Below are 14078 nucleotides of genomic sequence, written 5' to 3'. Positions count from 1 at the left end.
TATTTTGTGAGCCTTGTGCACTTCCACCACGGGACTCACAGCCATACCCTGGGGCACATGCCAGGAACTTGGCACGAGGTTCTGGGTGGGAGGGTGCTGTGCCAGCTTCCCCATGCTGCCCACCAGCCCTGACTCTGCTCTCGCACCCCTGACCCTCACAGGAGTCCTGCAGCCCCCGTCACTCTCCAGCTGCTTTGTGCACTGGCTGGCTTTAGAGACCAGCTTCAGAGCATGTGAACAGGGTTTGTTTGGAGCCCAGGTATATGAAAAATGCATCCCAACCCTGAACAGAAATGCCTGGATCTAAACCAAGGGGCTGTTCCGTGTGGGAGCACTCACTTCACGTGAGCAGAAAAGCCAAACTGTGCAGTGTAGTTGCAGGGACCGTGGCACCTTCATCTACTGTGCCTTATCATTTGTTCAGGTAACAGAGCCACAACATACCACAAAAAAACATGAGGTAGAAACAGATGGAGTGTCAAGCTACAGAGCTTCTACACCAGAAGGATAAAGAGAAGGTGTTTAACTTGCTACAACCACACAGAGCAAGTGGCTACTCCTTGGGTACAGAGTCCCCAAAGACAAATGGGAAGATGACATCTCAATGAGCAAGAATCAAACAAAACCAGCTGGGCCATTTCACACTGGCCACTGCCTGTGAGTCGTAAAAATATAAGAGAAAAATACACAAAATTAAAAAAAAAGACCAATTGGGAGACAAGTGTCCAGTGAAAACAAGGGGCAAAAAAATCAAAAGGCAAGTTTCAAGAAACAAAGTGGAAATGTATTACAAAGGACAGGTGCCTGTGGACCACTGCAGCCACTGACAAAACACTTACTACAATTTCTAAGTTAAAGATCTACTACAGCAGCATATCAGGACAGAATGGCAAACAAGCAGTGATCATGGAAACGCCTGCTGGAAAATCAGGTCTTGGGATCAATGACTGGACCACTGCAGCTATACAATTTCCTATGGAAACATTAAAATTAACATGTACTGCTATTGTTTGGGTTGGAAGGGACCTACAAGAGCACCTAGTTCCAACCTGCCCCCCAGCACAGGCAGAGATGCCACAGCACAACTTTAGTCTGGTTTTGTGGTTTTAGTGGTACTGACTAATGCATTATTTAATACAACAATCATCAGGTCATTGAACACTAGTCTTTTCCTATTCAAGAGACTGTAATTAATTATTGACTGACAATAACTCTGCAAAGAACCCAGACTTTTACAAACACATTTCCCTGATTTCAGTGAGACACTGCTCAGGATGATGTGCCAAGCTCTTCAGAGGCACAGACCTGCTTTAAAGCTGTACAAAACTCACCACATTTTTTTTCTCCTGCTTCTTGAATGTCTTGTTCTTTCCTCCATTGTGTGAGGCTTTTATTGATGCAATATTTAAAGCTACTTTAAAAAGCCCACAGAAAGACATTCAAATGCTTTCAGGCTTTTCTCCCAGATTCAGCCTGCTGGGAGTTTGTGGATGAGAATGTGAAGCAAAAACCTCAGAGAGAGACTGGGAACAACTGCAGTTTTAGGATATAAATGGTCACACAAAGTTGCAGAGTTCTAGCAAAGGTTTCAGGACAGGACATGGTGGAAGGAAGCACACAGAGCTGGGAAAGGTTATGAAGGCTCTTTGGATAGACAAATTTACCCTATACTGAAGTTAAGATACTTAACGCTTGTAATTTCATAATTAATAATTTTTCATTTCATTCATCAATTCATTCAAATTCATTCAATTTCATAATAAAAAATTAAGTTTTTTCTTCCTTTCCTACTGTTTGTATATACAACCATGTGCTAGTTTAACCCCTACACCCCTTCATCAAGAAAGCAGGCTGAAGTCTCAAAGGGTGAACTCTAAGATCTGTTTATATGTCAGGCAGACCCTGTGGCAGTCATCATTGCTACAAGAATCTACAACTTTGTGCTCTTCCAGAAAACCAGCACTCGCCAGGAAAAACAAAGCAGTGAACAAGTTGTTTCAAGAGGCATAACAAATTATCCTGGCATCTGTGTTACCCTCAGAACATTCAGAACACTTGAAGCACCTCTCTAGCCTATACCTCTACATCTAAATAAAGCATGTCCACATCTATTATTTGTTCAAGTGATGAGAAACCCTTTTTTGGGGTAAGAACTAGATATTTTCCCATACAGAAACAGTTTAAAGGTCCTCATCAGTCTGAGGACTGATGGAACACCACTCATTCTTACTCCACTGCTGGTAGCTGCATGACTGAGCAGAGGTTTCAAAGAACTGGGAGGCTTTAACACAGTAAAAAGTAAACAAGTTACCATATTTGAGCTTGTACCTGCTCACCAGGCAGTCTGCAGCAGCTCACTTCTAAATGAGCTCTGGTTAGGGTATAGAGGAGCTGATACTCTCTAGTTTGTTCATGTATCAAAGCCTTTACCTGCTACTGAGAGGGCAAGAAGCAGCTTAGCACACCAGAATGAAAGATAAAGGCCATCCATCTTTGCTTTTAAGCTATGAAAGTCTTCTGAATTCAGAGAAAACCAAATAGCAAATCTTTATTGGGTGTTTTTGGGGAATACAACATATCCTATGCCTTGTGCTAACAGAAATTATGCGTTCATGCTGAGGTGTGGGGATGCCCCTTGTCTTCAGATAAAATACACTGCACATTTACAACACAATTATTTGTAAAATTATGGCAGCAATCATGGGCACTTCAGATCTCTATTACCAACCAATACAATCCATCACTTATTTTATTAAGCCATTATGACCTGTTTAATGAAATATTTAGTTTCACTTGTATATTCTTCCATCGTCAGTTATTTAAGAAATGTGATGTGAAGGCTAAAACCTCTAAAATATTACTGCAACAGTTACATGAAAGGATTCTGCCTTTTCAATTTTAAAACGGAAAAGCACATAAAAGGTGATTTTTGCAACAATAATTTATAATTTCCAGTCCTCCAAAAGATCCACTTGCTTATCAGGTAAATGTTTAAAATTACATTGAGATTGGATTTTTAATTAAAAATCACAAAAAAGGCTCTTTAAACATTTTTAAATAATACTGCTTTAGGAGATCCATTCTGGTAATCATATTAAAATAAATTGCGTTTCACTTCCAGAATTAATTAGTGAACCTATCCTCCAGGTGTAATTGCTAATTGTTCAGTTCACAATGATTAAACTGCATCCTTTACAGAGCTCATAATGCCTACTAGTAAAAGGACTCTCTTCTCTCTCTGTCCAAAATCTGCAGTATGGTGGAAGCCTCAGGTCTTGAAATCCTCTACTGCACACAAAGATTTAACCTGAGAAATCACCAGTGGTATTCTGGATGCTTCAAAGTGCCCTGGGGGAAAACAATGAGGATGCAACCCCATGTGTGATCATCTGGAACAGGTGGGGGTTTTCAAGGAAGGGTACTGAGAGGACATCAACCTCTAAGCCCATGAGACAGAAACGGGCGGATACACGTGGGCTGCTCATCGGGCCAAGCTCTGAGGGTCTCTTGAGAAAGAGGAGATGAGCAGGGGCAGCTCTGTGCCCAGGGGCAGCTCTGTGCTCAGGGGCAGCTCTGTGCTCGGGGCAATGGCTGCTCTGTGCTCAGGGGCTGCTCTGTGCCCAGGGGCTGCTCTGTGCTCAGGGGCAGATCAGATCTGTGCTCAGGGGCAGCTCTGTGCTCAGGGGCAGATCAGATCTGTGCTCAGGGGCAGCTCTGTGCTCGGGGCAATGGCTGCTCTGTGCTCAGGGGCAGCTCTGTGCTTGGGTCAGATCTGTGCTCAGGGGCTGCTCTGCACTCAGGGGCTGCTCTGTGCTCAGGGGCAGCTCTGTGCTTGGGTCAGATCTGTGCTCAGGGGCAGCTCTGTGCTCAGGAGCAGATCAGATCTGTGCTCAGGGGCAGCTCTGTGCTCGGGGCAATGGCTGCTCTGTGCTCAGGGGCAGCTCTGTGCTCAGGAGCAGATCAGATCTGTGCTCAGGGGCTGCTCTGCACTCAGGGGCTGCTCTGTGCTCAGGGGCAGCTCTGTGCTTGGGTCAGATCTGTGCTCAGGGGCAGCTCTGTGCTCAGGAGCAGATCAGATCTGTGCTCAGGGGCAGCTCTGTGCTCGGGGCAATGGCTGCTCTGTGCTCAGGGGCTGCTCTGTGCTCGGGGCAATGGCTGCTCTGCCACCTTGCTGGAGGTTTCACCCACAGACACGAGCAGCCAGCAGCTCCCCACTCACCACCGTGCATTCTGTGGGTATTTTAGAGAGGAAAGAAGTAAAGCACTCAGCCTGATGTGAATAGGAGTGGTAGAGTAATGAAGCAGGGGCTGGGGAGGCATCTAGTCCATCAGTTATTTGGTTAAGGACTATTCAGTATAAAAGAAACAACAACTAACAAGAGACATGGTAGATTGCACACAAATGTTAATGAGCAGGTGAAAACAGACAGTAAGTTGTCTCTGCCAATATGGGAACTAACGGCATTAAAGGAACTACTCACACATACTTGAACAGGGTCAAGATGAACTTTTGTCACTGATAGGAAAGGGGAAATGTGTGACATATGTACTATGGTATTTTCGAGGGTGTTTGCGGATGAGATCAAAAGGTGATAGTGAAATTTTGTATACTTTATGAAATGGACTTAAACAGACTTAAGAACCCGCACTAATACATGAAGTGGCCTGTGAACATGGGAGTGCTTGTGAATCTAACAAGGAATGCATCCATTAACCTGTATGGAGAATTCTTTTCCATACATGGGACTGCCTCTCAGTGACCAGGAAAGAGAAAAGCCTGCATTCCAGAGCCGACTGCATTGAGCAGCTCTAATAGCATCCTTAACAGAACTTAGAGAGTTGAGCAAAAGAAGCAATGGCTGTACTTTCAGGAATGAACCAGCTTTCACTGGAGTATCCTCTAGGTAGAACAACAACAAAAAAAGCAGACATGTGCAAGACCAGTGAAACTTTTGTTTTCCAGAGCAAACTGAATATTCTTAAAAATGGAGTATGAGAGAGATACATGGAAGGAATCAAACATGTTGTGCTTGGACATGGTGCACCCCAGCAGCATGTGTTCAAAAGCACTTGAGCACAAGAAGAACTTGAGTAGGAAACTGTAACTGTCAGATTACTGATGCAACAATGAAAGACACACTTCCAGAAAAAATACTCATTTTAAAATCCTTTAACAGATGCTGAAAGAAGTGTTGATATGCAGACTGAACAAACTGTACTGTGGACAGCGATATATTTATTAAAAGCCACTTGGTGAAGGCTGCTGGAAGGAACTAACGAGAAAGCAACACTGTCATGGATTAGAATATAAAACCACAGGCTTTCCTGTAAATAGAATCAGCAAGCCAGGAAATAGTATATTATTTAATTTTCCTAGATGCTGCCTCCAAGTAAGTGACACACCTCAGGTGCACATGCAAGTACAAGATGTTGCTAGAGAGACCAGTTTTGTAGAAGTTAAACTTCTGAATGAATAAATATTTTGTTCAGAGGCAGAAAAATAATAAATATTAGGGTGGGGTATTTATTTGCCCATTGAAAATGTGATTTATACTCTTGAGATCTCTTGACCTTAAGTAAGTGTGTTGCAAACAAATAATTTTGAAAAGGCTGGTAGAGCTATTGGACATGCTTGCCTTTGTCCAAGGGAAGGTTGTTAATGCTGAAGTCAGTCATGGTTAACATGAGAGACAGCAGCTACAAGGTTGGAGCAAAATTTTATGACTCCCAGCCAGCATGCTGGCAGACCTGTTTTATGGGGAGATGAAGCACATGGATGGACATGAAAGTCTATAGACTGACATAAAAGTTAATTTAGCCTGACATCTATTATTTTGATTCTCAACAGTCATTTTTACATTTTTCATTACCTAGAGACTCCAAATGATCTGCCAGGAAATGCAAAGCGAGTTTGGGAGCAAAGACAGAGAAAGTCCACTAGTCATTTCAAAGAGTGTTTGTGCTCAATAAAAGGAAAACAGCACAGGCCTCTGAATTTCCATTTTCCTCAAAAAAAATTCCTTTTTTCCTTTGAACTGGTGCCTTTTTTCCTTTGAACTGATATCTTTACAAGAGTTATCTAAAAAACCTCAGGGTAACCTCATCATCTCTAGCACACAGACCAATGTATACACAGAAGAGTTGCACAGACTCAGGCACATGTTCTTTCCAATAGTTAGAATAGCACAGCTTTGCCTCCGGGTGCAATTACACCAGTGTGGCAATGCTCTAAAAGGGTCTGGCTTTTCATGTATGACGTTCATGCCAACATACTCTTACACACAAAAAAGGCAAGAGTACTGCTCTAACTACTAGCATAAATTGATATTACTTTTATGAATAGAATAAGGACACACACTAAACAACACAAATGTCACTTGAAAGACCACTCACTATCAAAGGCCCAAACACAGAATAAAAGTGCTCTAACTCTAGATTTGAAACTGCCTCCTTGTACATGACTTCCTTTCACTGTGTCCTTCACACTATTAATGACTTGACAGTAGAAGTTAAAGTCAACTTAAACTGAAAGCTACTCTCTTCAAAAACATTAAACTACTTTTTTCATTTGGATCAAACCAAAGAAACCCATAAAACCTCTAGATACCACTTCAGAATATGGATTTCATTGGAGGACACTTTTCTAAAACCAGACACACTAATTTTAGAGATAACTTGTACCTGGTAAGCCCAGCAAAGCAGCATCATTATCATTGTTTTTCTCCCTTTTTTCTGCGTGTGCCTTTCCACAGGATCAGAAGATACAACCCAAGCTGTTGCTCCTGCCTCAAAACACTCAGCTTTCTCTTAGAAGGACCAGTGTAGCCTGAGGATTTCTTGCGGTTTACCCACGGTGAGCTCTAGCTAAGCTCCTTCCAGGAGGGTGCAGACAGACATACAGACCTCTCGACAAGGACACAAACCCCAAACCCCGCTGTTCTGGCTGCTTACGGCACCTGGCTTATCCCTGCAGTAACTCCCCACGGATCATTTGTGCTCCTCGCTGTGCACCGCCGGCTTTGCACTATCTCTGTGCATGTATGCGGTGACAAACGGATTTATGTGAGGAGCCAAAATGCTCCCCGGACCATCAGCCCCGTGTCCCACCGCTCTCCCGCGCTGCCGGCACCAGCTCCCTCTCCACTCGGACTCGCTGTTGGAAACTCTCCTTGTCCCCGCAGTTCCGTGTGCCAAACGCGGAAGGACGGGCACCAGTAGGACCAGAGCGACTCAGGTCGCTGTAACCAGCGGCAGGAGGGCACGGGGCTGTCCGTGGCTCTCTGCGGAACGCCGCTCCGACGGGCGACGAGCGAGCCCCACCGCGCCGGGCCCTGGCGCTCCGGCTGCCGCACACGTGTCCGCCGCTCCCCATCCCAGGGAGGCTGCGCCAGCCCCGTCCCCCCGTCCGTGCGGGATCCCGGAACGGGGGAGCGCAGCGTGAGACCCGCACGCCTCCCGCAGGGCACTCACCTCCCCTTGCCGGCGGTCCCGCAGCCCCTCGGGACTCAGCCATGCCGCCACTGCCGCCACTGCCGCCGCTCGGCCCGCCCGGCACGGGGCGGCCCCGGGAGCCGCGCCCCGCCCCGCTCCGCTCCGCCCCGGCGGGGAGCGCGGGGCCAGACGGGGCTCGTAGTCTCTCCGCGGCCGCGGGCGGCGAGGGGCGCGGCCGCATCGAGGCACTACGTTCCCCGGCGTGCAGCGGGACGGGGAATATAAGTGGCTGGCGGCGAGCGCGCTTCAGTCAGTGCGCCCGCCCGAACAATGCCTTCGCCGCTGGGGCCGGGCAGCCGCGGCTGAGCGCGGCGGGAGCCCCGGGCAGCGGACGCGCTTGCCGGCCAGCGCCGCTCCCGGCGGAGGGGCTGGCGGGGGAGCGGGCCCTCGCACGCCGCGAGCATGTGGATACCCACGGAGCACGAGAAGTACGGCGTGGGTGAGTGCAAGAGAAGGCGAGCGGGGCAGCGCGGGGGCGAGGAGCGGCGCTGCCGGCGGGGAGCGCATCCCGGGCACAGCGGGCTCGCCCCGCGGGGCGCTGCTGCCGGCTCTCTCCCGCTGGAGCCAAGGCAGCGCCCTGCCCGTGTGGGCGCCCTGCGCTGGGAGCCCAGGTCCTGTCAGGGCACGGGGGTGCGGCCCCTTCCCGGGGGCACAACAAAGGGCGGCCGATGCCCGAGCCGCGGCTCCGGCGTCTCCCGCTGCTGCCAGGGGATGGGGCAGGGGCCGGTCCCCGGTCCCCCAGGCGGGCGCTCGGTTCTCCCCGCCGGCGCTGGGTGCAAAGGCTGGCGTTTCACGGGGAACAAAGCAGCCTAAAAACATCGCTGAGAGCGGAGACCCGGTGGGAGACGGTGTCCGCCGGCGGCCCGGCAAGGAGCGGCGACGGGGCCGCGGGCATTGTTCGCGCGTCGGGGGTTTTGTCGCTGCTTCGCTGGAAGCCAGACAAAGTGTCGCTTGTGGGAGCCGCGCTGCCTCGCCTGTTCGCTCCCCTCTGCCCGGTGCAGGGCTCTGAAGCCCGCGGGTTTGACTTGCGATCGGAGAGGCTCGCAGTGATTTTATTTTTCTTGGCACCGCCTACGCCAACACCCGTGAGCGCCGGCCGCTGGTCCCGGAAAATAGCCCCCTCTGACACGGGTGTCGCTCAACTGTTGGACAGACCTGCCGGCGTAGTAGGCAGCTCTCCGTGTGTTTATTTGAACGCGGAGTTGTTCGTGTTGGAGAAAAGCGGGAGGAGCGCGGAGCTCTCCTTTGTGTGTGTGTGTGTGTGTATAGCAGCGCTGTGGCGAGCCGAGAGCGCGGGGCCGCTCCGTCCCATCTGGAGTTGAGCCCAGATGTTGCCGTCCTCCGAATGCTAAATGACACAGATCATCGATGAGATTTTTTTTTTTTTCCTTGACTTCTTTATTTGTCAGGTCACAGCTGGGTTGCAAGATATTGATTAATCCTGCCACCCGCCTTTCTTTACAAGGATGGGCAAGAGGCTTAAAAATCACTCTGGGACTCCCTGGAATGGCATGCTGGATATTAGCAGTCAAGTATTTCAAGCTGCAGCCCTCCTCTCTGTCTGTTTCTTGTTTATTTTTATTTTTGATCCTAGTGTGCTATTTCACAACTGAAAGCATTCTCCCCCTGCCCCCCCATAAATGAGTTAAAAATCACTATCTTTCTTATACTGAAAAAAACAGATTAAACTGCCCCCCCTATTTGAATAACTATCCCATCGTTGCTAAACAATTAAGAGATATCCTTTAAGTAAGCTTTCCTACGTTTAGTAACCCTTTTCAGGCACTTAGAGGTGAATTGAATTGCCCTTCAGCTCTACCTTGCTTACCAGAGCTGGTGCCACTGAAATCTTACTCCTGCTAAAGAGATACAGTTGCAATTTCTCAACAGAGAGCTTCCTTTGCATCAACCAGAAAATGTGGCCCACTACAAAGATTGTCTTTCTTTGTGCAAATATAATATAGTCACCCAAACGATGCGTATTCTTATTTAAATTAATTTCCTGGTTTTCTGTGATTTGGCTTCCAAAGGCTATTCAAGATAGTAACAAAAAGCCACTGTTCAAATTGGTTTCTCTGTACCCCTTGAATGGGAATGATATTATAGTTCAATATGACTATTGCAAAATGTTGAAATACTAACCTAAAGAAATTTGATTTTTCTCTTGGACTGCTTTTTGTGCTGTGGGCTCACTCACCTGCATGATGAGTGCTGTCTGCAAAATTTTCACACCCAATTACCCTGTAAGCTATTGTACAACATAGCTGTGGAGGGGAGGCAGGAGGAAGGCTTGTATCTTGCTGCATAATTGTTTAAACTTTATATGAAGTGGACCTCATAAATCAAACTTGCATTTTGCACCTAGACCAACGTATGTGTTTTCTTTTTTTTTTCTTTGTTTTGCTGATAGAATTATTACATTTCCAAACAGCTATTTTCATACTTGTATGTTTATCTGCTCTGGAAAAATGGGTGTGTTAGGAAACGCCTTTGAGAATCCTGATTAGTTGTAGCAAGCATATGCATCCTTTATGCAAAGAGCTCAGGACTTGCATCAACATCAGACCTCATCTGCATTTTCAGTCTGAATTCTGCAGCACATGCTGTGTGCTGCACATTTCTACTGTGATGCCAAAATGGATGAATAACCAGACAAGAGCCACCTGGTTGCACTGAAGGGCTGCTGGTACCAGGTGGCTGCTGCTCACTGGCACAGCCTGACTGATCCCACTTTGAGGGACAGGTAATACAAGTCACAGCATTCTCTTCTATATTTTTTTAACTTCTGCCTTCTAGCTATTGATAATATCTGATTGATTTCTTTCACTGACTGTGTTGCTTAACTCACAGTTCATTTACTAATAGGCAGACACATGCTTGTTCATTTCATGGTAGACATTCATGCTGCTATGAGGAAAACACTACTGCAAATTTGTGTGCCACCTTTTATACTACAGCTGTGTGTTTTTTATTTCCAAGGCTGAAGATTTTGTCAGTTATGTTGTATTATCCATCAGGATGCTAAAAGTGAAATAGGAATATTTCTCCAATATTGAGAACTTGCTTTGTTTGGGTTTGGATATCTGTATTTTCACAACAGAAGGTTAAGCCTGTATATTTCACTTTGAAATTGCATATGTTTTGAGTCACACCTTCAGCTGTGGTGGCATTGTACCAAGGATCCTGAGGTCAGTTATGTGGAGTATTTAGCACAGAGAATGCTGATTAAAGGGTAGGAGAGGTAAGATTTTTTGCTGTTAATAATGTTTAAATGTGGTAGATGTCAAATGGATTTGGCTTGCATGAATACCATATGCTGATCTATGTGAGTTCAGAACCCAAAAGAATCACAGACTCATTTAGGTTGGAAAAGACCTCCAATATCATAGAGTCCAACCAATGACCAATGTTGTTTAGAAAAATCATCAAATGCTTTGTTAATATGAATAATTTAAGATTGCCTAGCTTTGGATGCTCTGCAGGCAGCAAAGCAGTTAGTGTAGCTTTCAAAAGTGACTCTTACTGGTTGGTGTGTACTAGAAAATTTCAGCTGTAATAAATTATTTAGTTCATCACTGGACTAAGTAATTACTTTGTAGCTGCTGTTTGGAGAAAAGTAGAAGTTCTGTTTCATCCTTTATATTCAGGATATCTGTTTTTGTATCACCAGATCTGCATATTGCCAAATCATCTGATTTCTTTGGTTTACCTGAATCTGTAAGGGTGCAGTTGTTTTTTCTGCAAAGTAGGCCATTTACCCTTTTCACTGAGCACAAAGTTTCTCAGCATTTCTCTGCAAGGCATTTTTTGGATTAAGGTGGAAAGATTAATTAAGGAGACTAATTAAAAATGGTTGCTGAATGTATCACTCAATTTATAAGCAGAATGGTATTCCGGATGCTGTATGGCAAAATATACCATTTTAACTCTGCCAAGCTGAAATAGTGATTGATATTTTTAGTGTGGTTAAGCCATAAACGTGCTTTTCTGAGAGGGCCATGAAATTTGTGCATCTCCTAGTTTATAGATGGAGAAGTGTAAGGTTCAAATGGCTTTGTGCTGTAAGCTGAGGTTCAAAGGAGGAAAAAGAGGCCTATTAGTTGATCACGGGAGCAGTATTGACTTGCACATAGACAAAAGCCACATCAATTGGCTTGTGTCCTGTTCTGAGTTGCAGCCAAACTAGTCTTGCTAGCAGTCCTGTTGAAACATAGCAGAGATATCCTTATCTCCATGCTGCAATCCCCTTTCTGGCTGCACTAACTTTACTGTAAATGAACTTGATTTGTTTAGCTCAACAGTAGCTCTGTCAATAGCATGGTATAATGTGTTTTGTTAAACATAAACACTTCATTTGCTTTTCCTGTGTGCCTCTTCAAACAATACAAATAAAGTCTTTAATCAAGCCTTATTTCCTCCATTCCTCTCCATTAATTGTGCCTCACATTTCTATGTGGAATTCACTTTGTATTTTTGTCTTAGACTAATACATTTACAGAAAATGGGCTATATCCAAAACTTCTATCAAGTTGTCTAAATAACTATTGAGAGTTGAGGCAGGGCAAAATATAATGTATTTGTGGGTTCATTTGAATGGGGGCAGTTGAAGGGTGATTTTTGCTTTCTAGTTACATCTTGTAACTGTTCGTATGGCTGGTGACTTGAAACCAAGTGAAGGTGTGAGGTACCATGGGGCTCCAAGAATGAGGCTGGCAGATACCAGTGCTCCCTTGGCCTCACTGGGACAGTGGGAGTCCATTATGAAATATTCCCCCATTTCCAGCTATCCGAGATCAGAGACCCACACACTTTCTATAGGAACTTTTTGACACATGACACATTTGTCATGGAGGCTTTTATATCAATTTAGTATGTCAGTCAAATAAAGGTGGTATTTTTTTCTAGTCTTTTATATAAGCAGTAACTTTCAATGTCTTTAAAAAAATGGAATTAACTTGCAGCTTTTGGACAAAAAAATCCACTGACTGTGTTCTGTTGGAGTACAGAACACAAAGTTGAGATTCTTAAGTAATTTTGGGTCATAAGAATAGTCTTAGACCAGGCAAATTAGGTGGTGAAATAAGGCTAAATCAAGGTTTTAAAATTAATTTTAAAAAGCTGCCTCCAAAAATCTGTAGACTTCCTTATGGCTTTGCAATGTTTTGAATGTCTTCACTATTTCCCAAGGACAGCTCAGAGCTGGCTGGCTTGTTAGCATGATATATAGTGCCCTTCAGAGACCAAATTTTTTCGTATTCTCTACATATCTGGAGCTACTGAGGAAAATTTCTGGTGGTTGTTTCATGGTTAGCTGTATACTGATGTCACTCTTTCTTCCTCTTTTGCTGTATTGAGGGTTTTTTACCACAGTTCTCACTGTTGGGCTTGTGAGGCTACTAGCTGGGCTGGATTTATCCAAAATGTGATAGAACGATGGTGAATTAAATGATGTAAGCCATGAAGGTGAGACTGTGTTCTCCCTGTGGAAAAGGAGATTTTGTTTGTTTTTTTTTTTTTAAATCTAACATAGGCTAATGTAATGTGTGATTGTTTCTGCACGCTCAGGCAGCATGAGATGGAGTCACTAACTTCTCTGTTAAGGCAGCTATAATTGGGTACTGGACTCCTACCATGCAGATCTCAGCAGCTTTTGCACTGCTGCAAGAGTGTCTGCCATTGACTCATCTCTCTGCTTCCCTAACCTGCACCCAGAAAGGAAACTTCAGAATAAAATTGGGTTTCATGTTTGCAGCCTGGTACAATGTTTTCTATGATGTTCCATAGTTCCCAGCTCATTTCTGAGTGTAATTCAATATGTAGGTTTTGTACTATAAAGTTCTCTGTAATTTGAGTTTTGGGATTGGGGAAAATCCTGAGGAGAGCATTTGACTGCTTGGATCATTTGTGACACTTGAATGTATTCAGCAACTGAGACATGGCACTTTGAGCAGACAGTTTGCACCCTTGGGGAATGTGTTACTTCATTTCTTTGGCTTTTAAAGACTTTGTGTTGTGGGGGTTTTTTTTGTGTGTGGTTTTTTTTTTTTCTTTTAACTGGATTTGTTGGTTCTGTGAAAGTACAGGGAAACAAACTTGATAACCCATCAAAGCCTGGTTCTTCACAGAAGGGTTGAAATGCAGAAGTTTTGCTTCAATTTCATGGAATTTCTTTTGTTACTGTGGCATTTTTTTTGCATGGAACTGTACATCATTGAGTAACCTTTTGCTTTTCTTTGTTTTCTTGCTATCTGTTTGTGAGGAGCTGGGCAGATTGACTTTGAGGTGACCATCATCCACTTCACAGTGATTTGGAAGCCAGGTGACTAACCTGGTGGGAAATGTCTCTATTTGTCACATGCATTTAATGTGTCTTAAAAGCTTCTAGCATAATGTAATACAGAGGATTGCTTTTCAAGTTTCTTTTTTCTTGAAGATGATCAATAGAAATATAGAAAAATGTTTAGGAAGAGTTTTGAGAGATTTAATTATACTGCTTTCTCAAGGCCAGGTCAATTCTAGCTGTCACTTCTGGAGTATGTTTGCCAATATGTTTTTTAAAATGCTGAAAGCAGAGGATCTGCAACTTC

At 44.9% G+C, this 14078-nt stretch overlaps 2 protein-coding genes across 2 annotated transcripts in view; one reads left to right on the top strand and one right to left on the bottom strand.

Annotated features, from left to right (window-relative positions):
• The window catches only part of ZNF277 (zinc finger protein 277), a 42293-nt gene extending 34714 nt beyond the window's left edge, over window positions 1–7579 (bottom strand). Inside the window, exon 1 of the mRNA XM_058805554.1 lies at window positions 7471–7579. Within this exon, the coding sequence (XP_058661537.1) occupies window positions 7471–7513 (43 nt within the window). The 5' untranslated portion in view covers window positions 7514–7579. The remainder of the gene's footprint in view (window positions 1–7470) is intronic.
• A 127-nt stretch (window positions 7580–7706) lies between these two features.
• The window catches only part of DOCK4 (dedicator of cytokinesis 4), a 224171-nt gene continuing 217799 nt past the window's right edge, over window positions 7707–14078 (top strand). The window contains exon 1 of the mRNA XM_058804667.1: window positions 7707–7930. Within this exon, the coding sequence (XP_058660650.1) occupies window positions 7894–7930 (37 nt within the window). The 5' untranslated portion in view covers window positions 7707–7893. The remainder of the gene's footprint in view (window positions 7931–14078) is intronic.

This window comes from Ammospiza caudacuta, chromosome 5, assembly GCF_027887145.1.
Source record: "Ammospiza caudacuta isolate bAmmCau1 chromosome 5, bAmmCau1.pri, whole genome shotgun sequence".
Taxonomy (NCBI): domain Eukaryota; kingdom Metazoa; phylum Chordata; class Aves; order Passeriformes; family Passerellidae; genus Ammospiza; species Ammospiza caudacuta.
Note: the sequence above shows the minus strand (reverse complement) of the source record. Positions and strands in the feature narration are given on the sequence as shown.